Consider the following 8,378-nt stretch of genomic DNA (forward strand, 5'->3'; position numbering starts at 1 on the left):
GGGGGGGGGGGACTCACTTCTCTCCGGTAGTGGTCACGGTCAAGACGCCATACTCCTTCTTGGCGGTGACCAGCCAAGCAATCAGCGAGACAACAAGACCGAGTGGAGGCGACGCCGCGGCAGCGATCCAGTTCTGGCCCTTCCAGAGCAGAGTCATGGCTCCAGGGAACACGGCGGACGAGATGATGACGCCCATGAGCAGATAGAGATAGCCCATACCGACGCCAGCGTAATAGAGTCCCGTGGCAAATGCAGCCATGATGATCGAATACACAATGCAAGACATGTGGGAGATCCAAACCAGCTTCTTGCCCTTGGCAGTGGGGTCGATGTAGGCCTGGTAGATGTCATAGGTAAAGATGGAGGAGACGGCAATCAGCTGCGCGGAGAAGGCCGAGGTGACGGCCATGAAAATCATGAGAGTCGTTGCAACAGCGCCGCTATGCCCGAGAAGCTGCACAGCAGCGTATGGCAGCACGAGGCCAGCAGTGACATCAGTGGAGCTGATCCGTTGGGACCCCTCCAGGGCGAGAGCAGAAATGCCCATTGTGCTTGCGCAAAGCCAGGGGATGGCAAACCAGCAGAGACCCCCGATGATATAACCGGGGAACGCATGAACTGGGCTGGCGGCAATAGCCTTGTTGTAGTATCCATTGTCGAGGAAGACCGTCCCAAAGTTCCCGACCAGGTTGATCACCCAGAAAATGCCCCCATTCTTGGATCTCATGGTCAGGTAGCTGCCCTCGGCATTTCCGGCCACGGGGTGAGCCTTCGCTGCGGCTACCAGAGCATCATATACCTTGCTCGGAGAGCCAAGGGTCTCGTTGGTAGCGTAAGCAGAGAACGAGAATAGAAAGATGACGACAATAATGACGACAGTGTGCATGTAGTCGGTGATGAAGGTGGCCTTGATACCACCAAACAGAGTATAGAGAACCACACCGATGGGGAGAAGGAAACACGCTGCAGGTGTCGGCACTCCAGTCATGGAAGTCATCACAGCAGAGCCACCCGTGAGCAGCATGGCCGTGACCAGGATGTTGGTCATCAAGCAAAACACGATGAAGACAGCATGCACTACGGTTCCGTAGCGAGCATGGATTGCCTCCAAGAATGTATGCGCATTCGGAGCCCGTCTCTTCAACTCTATGGCAAGCGTTGCGAACAAAAGGATCTGGACAGTGGCGCCTAAGATCGATACCATCAGCCACCTGGTTCTCAAGGGATATCCTAGACCTGCTGCCTGTATGACTAACCTGACGCATAGAAGAAAGGACCCGAAATGCCATATTCGTAGGCAACGGACGAAGACTGGAGAAGCGTCGCAGCCCAAGTCCAACTACTGACGACCGCAGCAGCAACCAACCCTGACTTAACGGAGCGTCCAGCCGTGGAGAACATTTCCGAAGTCTGAACTTCATGTTGATACCTGGGAAGGATATGTTAGTCGCTGTCAACAGTCTTCTGAAGCAGTCCGTCTGTATTGCTGACCGTTTGAGAGCCCAAGTGATGAAGATCATGAGCAGGGCAAAGGCAAAACCCAGGCCCAGAATGATGCCATAGCCGAACCCTTGAGAAAGGGGGGCCTCGAAAACCACCGTTCCAGACGACATTGTAGGCAAGCAAGTCGAAATCCAGAGAACAAACCAGTAGGCGATGGGATTTCCTTGTAGATCAGGCCTCTAGAAGTCCTGGGAGGTGAACGGCTCATATAGAGCGCAGCTCGACACTGCAGATCCTGTACCGGCTCCGAATTCGCAGACATCATCCTGACCTTGACCACTGTTGATATCCTATAATGCCTGTGAATTGAGATAGGGACTACAGCCCGATAATTCCCTGGTCTGATAAGAACCTTCTTTGCTAATTTTGATCAGGTCAACCTACCAGGGAACCAGGGCACGGTGCACCCAGAGAGGTCCACAGGGGGGGATCTGAAGGCTTGTTCTCTCCACAGCCAGGCGGCTTCCAACTCCAGGATCGGCTTGACCGCGCCATCGATAAGAAGAATACTTGCGTTTCAGTATCATGTCATGAGTTATTGGTGGTTGTGGATGTCGAAAGTCGTCCTTATCAGTACCTTTTTCTCACGTGATCTAAGCAGTAAAAGAGGCTGTCTGTGATTGGCTGCAAAAACGCGTCGAGATAACAGCACCCGTGTTTCATGCCTCAGGCAGCAAAGGGTCCTCGGCCGTCCCCGCCGCGCTGATAACGCTTACTCGATACACCCACTAATGAGAAACCAATTCCATTCCGTTCGGAGTACTCCAGACTACTACTACGGAGTAGACGGAATCCACAGATGGACAGTGCATATCCCACACTGAGGTGAGAGCTAGCAACCAGACAAGGGGGGGATGTGGATGGTTGGGGGAAGGCGTTGAAAGGAGTCTTGGCCGACCACGGGTGAGTCCCTCAAGGCCGTCAATATATGGCTTCCCGATTATCAGCGATGGTTACATCGAGATTTGTGGCGATTATGCAGTGCGAGTGATGGAATGGATTCTCATGCTGACCAAAGGACTCCATGCAGGGACTCCGTCCTGACGTTGGGGCCTTGTTCGGCCATATCTTGCGTACTAATAGTGTGCTACACCTCTCCCGGAAAACCGATAAATTTTCATCAGATGGAGGGCCAATCCCATTCCCAGTATTTTTCATGATATCCCGGAGGGTACATCTGATGCTTAGGTAGGGGATGTCACCCATCTCTTAGACAGGGAAGGCGAAAAATATCACATGAATGGAGGATGAGAACCAAGCCGCCAATTGAGTCGTCGAATGGTTTCGAATCTGTGGTAATCCACCCAATCGCTTTGCCCTCTGGAAGGCTACAAAGGAGGCAATTCAAACAAGCCCAGCCGCTAGAAGAGACTAGTTTCAGAGATAATCTACAGGCAGCTTTATGGTTCAAGGTCAGAGCATATGCATTGAGTATGACTATATCCACTCCAACTGCATACGGCAACCAGCTTCAAAACAAACTGTTCACGGACTGGACATATATCTTTTATCTCGACTCGTCATTTGACCAGAGCTTCATAAATGACAATATGCCATTTGACATGTCCTATATACATAAATCTAGCACACTTTTCAATCTACCAAGAGTCCTAAGCAGCTCAATTCTTCACCAATTACCTCTTAAGTTCACTAGCTTACCCAACAGGCGCCCTTGAACATGGTTATCCTGTCGAGCCTGCCTGGTTCTGAGCGTAAGAAAAGAATGGATATGCTGTCGTAGGACAGAGGGGAACTGTCTCATACACAAAAAACCACTGATAGTGACCATTCATGAAATAAATGTACTATACGCTATAGATAGAGAAAGGGATTTCATGGCCTAGCATAGTACGCCTGAGATATCTTGGAGAGGAAAATGATGCATGGTTGATGACTAGGGTTTTTATCCATGGTTCTTTCTGCTTTGGCCTACGCCTACTGCATCTAACCTCTTCAAACCACTTCAAACCACTTCAAACCACTTCAACACCTCATCAACACTACTTCCGCACCACTTCAAAACCAAAACTTGCAGGCTGCCAAAAATGACTTCAGATAATCTGACCGAAGCTGTCTCTCCAGGAGATCTTATCCTAGTCCACGCCTCTAAAGCAATAATGCTCACCGTCAAGTCCGCCCCAGACACTCCGAATCCACAGACTTCATCCATTGTCGTCCAGGAGGTCGAGTGCCACATTCCCCGTCAGCAGGGATACTGGATCATGGACGGACCAAAGGTTGAGATGGTGGAAGGAATCGAATCAGAAGAGTGTTTTTGTAGAGGAAGTCATGAGAACGACAAGCCAGAAACCACCCTGAAAGAATGCTTGGATGCTGCCACCGGGCAGGAGATACAAATCTTTGTCAGACCTCATGGAAGGTACCTGAAAACATCCATCCATCACTTGCCAGTCATTTGGTATTCTCTTTTGCTAATATTTCCTTCAAGAGACGTTCTCAAATACTACTTCAACGGCGCATGCCCAGAGTGCGGAGGAAGGAGTTGGTCCTGTCCCGGATGCGGAGGGTATGGCATTCGATTCCCTGATATCTTCGGCAGCTGTGGACGAGATCAGTCTTGTCCGGTTTGTCTAGGACACGAATTTGCTTTGGAAGACAAGCAAACGCACAGGGACCTCGAGACTCTCAGTAGCAAGCGCTCGGCTCCAGTCCTTTCCGTGGACGAAAAGATGCAGATCCGGGAGGAAATTCTTTCCACCAAGAGGAACAGATACGAGCTCATCAATGCCCGGAAGCAGGAAATGGGAATGCCCACGGAAGACATTGATAAGTTGATACAGGACGCTGAAAGGTGTCTTGATGAGTTCCCATGAGTATCAAAAGGCAGAAGCGCCAGCCCAGCATGCCCCGTCGCTAATAGATATTGAATGACTGTCTCTGGCTGGCCAGTCATTCTCTTTTCAAAGGCTGTATCTCTAGACCAAAAGCATAGGTGCCAGAATGAGTAGAAAAGTTTCTTCTTCTTCTTCTTCTTCTTCTTCTTCCCATATCGCTTATTGTTTACACATTTAAGGTCTAGAATAGTGAGAATCTCCAACGTTAAACGTGTCACTGAATCTTTAGACAGTATATAGGACTTATAAACAACAGAGAAAATGGATTGATGAAGGGATGAAATGGGGTACTATACAAGAGGGTAGTAGAATATAGATTATATGAACAGAATAATAGACTCTATCTTCTAGTTATGTGATGATACACCGGACATCATTCAGCACTCTCACTTCTCCAATATAGACAAGACGCGCGTAATGCGCCAGGATGAATATGTGAGGTGCTTTAGCAACGGAGATAATATGTGCAAACGTGGCCCTCGAGGTCTGAATCCTAAGCGGTGTTATTAACATGATTACCGGGATATAAAATGCTGAACCATCGGTCCTAAGACACGGACTCTACAATACGAAGAAAAGAAAGAAGAATAGAGAGAGAGAGAGAGAGAGAGAGAGAGAGAGAAGGGAGGGGGGGAGAATAGGGGCATAGAATAATAATATAGACAGTTGAATGGGGAAGACTAACTAGGTAGTTAATATAGGATGTTGGTGGTCCGAATCGTGTGTAGGGTACCGAGATGGGAGGGAGGGCTTGCGGAGCCGTTATTCGAAGCATGAAGAGGAAAAAGTTGCGTATATATATAATTCTGTTCATGGTATGCTTCGATATCGACGTTTCGGAATAGGACGCGCGCGTATATATAGATATAGGTGGATAGGGATATGATGTATAGAGGCGTGAGAGATCAGTCGTGTTTAGGATCTTCAGGAGTCGGCTCCAACGGAGAAGGCATGGGAAGTGGTCTAGGAAAGGATGTGGGAAGGGATTCGGAGAGCGGTAGAGCGTCCTGGAAGGGAACAGGGGAAGGCATGGAAGAAGTAGTAGTGGGTGGTATCGACTCCTCTGGTGGCGAGGTAACGCTGATCTTGTTGAAGTTCTGCACGAGCTGCTGCATGGTCGCTGCGCCGGGATCGTCTAGGGACAGTTTGAGGTCTACAATGAAGCGACTCAGGACCTCGTAAGAAGATGGTTGCGTGTCGCTCTCGGCCTCGAGTTCGGTGCGTATCAGTTGTGCCTCTGCTGCGGTGATGATGTTACTGCTCCGCGCCATGCCAACGATGCTCTGCGCTACGCTGCCAGCCAGTCGGAAACTCCGGGCTAGGCGTTGGTAGCCACGGATACAGAGCAGGAAGTAGAAACGAGATTCAGGGTTGGACGTGTCTTTCAGGACGTGGTTCGCGACATACAGCATGGCCGGGTGCCAGATGATCGCGGTGGTCGCAGTCTTGCTGTTGGACCGATAGATGTAAACAAGCCTTTGTAGCTGTCGAATTGATGCAATGAAGATGTCCCCCGGTCGTGTGCGCGAGAATTCAAACCCTGCTAGGTTTAAGTGCTGGGGTGATTGAACAAATGGACGAAAGGTGTCTAGGATGGCGGTATGGTACCAGATACTAAGCTGTTAAGAAGATACAAAAAGAAAGGAGGGAAAGAGCAAAGCACGTACTGAAGGTTTAGGACGTGATGCGGATTTTTGTCGCTTCGAAGCAGTTCTGGAGATAGGTTGTCGGCCCAGTTTAAAAGCCGTTGATAGATGGAATATGCGTCGTGGAGAGTGATAATTTTGGTAAAGGGTTTATGGTTATAATATAGTGACACCATATCATGAACAATGATAAAGAAGTGGCATAAAGCGGGGAATGTCTTGCCCATATAGGGAGGAAGCTCATTGTTTGGCAACATCGAACTACTCGAGCTTTGCCAGTCTCCAGGTATTGGATAGGAAGGAGGGCCGTGTATATGAAATCGCTCGTGAAAATAAAAGGACATGACCCTGATTTTGTTAGAAGGTGTGAGAGAGAGAGAGAGAGAGAGAGAGAGAGGCCAACGTTAGATAATTAAAACTGCCCCAGGCAGTGGCAGCACGGCAGCGCTGTAAGCCAGGGATTTTTGCATCATCCTCGAGGGTTGGAGGTATTGGGTCAAAAAGGTGCAGTCGCTGGGCCATCTGGGAACTTTCCTGAAGGAATTCCAAGCCAACAGCATCGACTCCAAAGCTGTTACATGCTATACTCAAGAGGAGCAGCGCTTGCACACTGGGAAGTGAGTCCTGCGTTCGAGCAGTCTGCCAGTTTCTCAGAGCTTCATAGTAGCAAGCGAAGCTGAGATGCGATGCATACGGCATGATGGCCGAATAGGCTTGCTATCATGTCTTAGCACAAGAGGGCGAGACAATCATCGAGGAGAAGAGAGAGGGGGAGGGGTTAGCTAGTCAGACTGGGCGGTCTTACACAAGCATAGCTCAGAAGAGCATTCACGAGGAGTTCCGAGCAGAAGTTGAGGCGACCCGATACCAGGTCATCGACAAACAGGTCGGCATCCAAAAAGGCTAGGACGGGCTGCTCGTTTTGAAGGAAGAGGGATATAGCCTCTGCTGCAAGCTCGTTGCTGATCGAGACATTGGTCCAGTAACTAATCTGAAGCCTTCTTAACCGGGGGTCGACCAGCTCCCGCAGCCCCGTTCCCCCCAACATGAGACTTTGCGGGTCGATTGACGATGGTGGTACAGACTGTGCATTTTTCTGATTGCGGAATTTAAAAAGAGGCTTGCAATTCAGCAAGTCGAGATCAATATTCTCCAGGGTCAGCGGTTCGAGCCGTGGGTACGAGCTCGAATGTCGAGCGATGAGCTCAACCTCATAGATTGAGCTCATGGGCGGCAGAACAGCGCTTGCAGCCTTCCCCAAGGACGGGGAATTGGTCGCCAAGAGGTTTCCCTGGATAGTAGCGAGCGCAGTGCTTGGGTCAGGGGCCGTTTTCAACAGCTGCAGAGCGCGGATGGCCTCCTCCTCGGAAACCGACTTGAGCAGCTCGTAGATCGCCGAGAGATCCCGCGTCTGATCTCTAAGGCTGTCATGATCCTGTCGAAGGGCTCTCGTCCGTCTGCCGTCGCTTTTCAGGTCATACACGCACTCGGTTTTCCTGGTGACACAGGCCACACACTTCGGCAGACCACCATTGCACTGATCACGGAGAGTTAGCGCTTCGATCTTCGGCGAACTACCGGTATCGAACAGGCCCTTATTTTATCAAGGAACTACCGGGATGCTCTGACCCACCTTGGCTCTGCGCTTTCTGCACGCGTTGCAAGCCCGAGATGCGTAAGTCACCGGTCTCAGTGAAGGCGCCGAAGGGAGGTGCTGCGCCGACGGCGCTGGTGTTGGACTGGACAGGGCGGTCGATCGGCTCCTCCCCAGGCCAGCACCAACCGGTGGGGGGGTCATGGTGGTCGAAAGATACCTCCTCGCTCTAGAACAGGGCGAGAAGCTGGAGCTGATCGGCTCAAAAAAACCTGACCAGGTCCAGGACTTTGTCTTTCCCCAGCGGTTCGATTGGGTTAGCGGCCTCGATGACGCAGTGTTTTCTGCAGAGTTCAGCGGATTAAGGGAATGGCACCGTGCACGTGCATGGCACGTGATTTATGCCTCAGGCAGGATTATTTGGGCAAAAGCAACGAGTATCTTATTTTATAACTTTAATATTAAAATAACGGTATATATTCATTACGCTAAATAATAGAACTAAAATAACCGATCACCAGGATAGAGTCAACTAGTCGTTTTTCAAATCAGAAAGTAGTACCCTTGCCAATCAATCTAACGCCGTCATAAATCTTCATCTTTTTGATCATCGTGTCTAGGCAGCGACGGTATTTCCAGTGGGTTTCGGTTGGTATTGCGAAAAGGTTTCCGGCCAGAAAATCATCTTCTCCTCTGTGGGGGTCGCGGCGATGAACTTGGGGATCTAGACCGATCAGCATCAGCGCATTGAACCTAGGCAAGGTATAGAAGGGAATTCAC

At 50.1% G+C, this 8,378-nt stretch overlaps 3 protein-coding genes across 3 annotated transcripts in view; 1 reads left to right on the forward strand and 2 right to left on the reverse strand.

The window, feature by feature from the left end:
• ASPZODRAFT_141375 (hypothetical protein) overlaps positions 1-1,613 on the reverse strand; it is a gene marked incomplete at both ends in the record, with an annotated part of 2,371 nt that extends 758 nt beyond the window's left edge. The window contains 3 exons of the mRNA XM_022724744.1: positions 18-1,188; positions 1,257-1,429; positions 1,492-1,613. Coding sequence (XP_022582315.1) covers positions 18-1,188; positions 1,257-1,429; positions 1,492-1,613 — 1,466 coding nt within the window. The remainder of the gene's footprint in view (positions 1-17; positions 1,189-1,256; positions 1,430-1,491) is intronic.
• Positions 1,614-3,423: 1,810 nt separating this feature from the next.
• ASPZODRAFT_131386 (hypothetical protein) lies at positions 3,424-4,472 on the forward strand. Its single transcript, XM_022722747.1, has 2 exons — positions 3,424-3,883; positions 3,953-4,472. Exons 1-2 carry the CDS (start codon positions 3,549-3,551, stop codon positions 4,335-4,337), a joined length of 720 nt encoding a protein of 239 aa, XP_022582316.1. The 5' UTR covers positions 3,424-3,548; the 3' UTR covers positions 4,338-4,472.
• Positions 4,473-5,263: 791 nt separating this feature from the next.
• Positions 5,264-7,802, reverse strand: ASPZODRAFT_141377 (hypothetical protein; the record flags this gene model as incomplete). Its single annotated transcript, XM_022724745.1, has 5 exons — positions 5,264-5,972; positions 6,026-6,352; positions 6,408-6,721; positions 6,810-7,541; positions 7,638-7,802. 5 exons carry the CDS (start codon positions 7,800-7,802, stop codon positions 5,264-5,266), a joined length of 2,247 nt encoding a protein of 748 aa, XP_022582317.1.
• Between the last annotated feature and the right edge of the window lie 576 nt (positions 7,803-8,378).

Source organism: Penicilliopsis zonata (assembly GCF_001890105.1).
Source record: "Penicilliopsis zonata CBS 506.65 unplaced genomic scaffold ASPZOscaffold_5, whole genome shotgun sequence".
Lineage (NCBI taxonomy): Eukaryota > Fungi > Ascomycota > Eurotiomycetes > Eurotiales > Aspergillaceae > Penicilliopsis > Penicilliopsis zonata.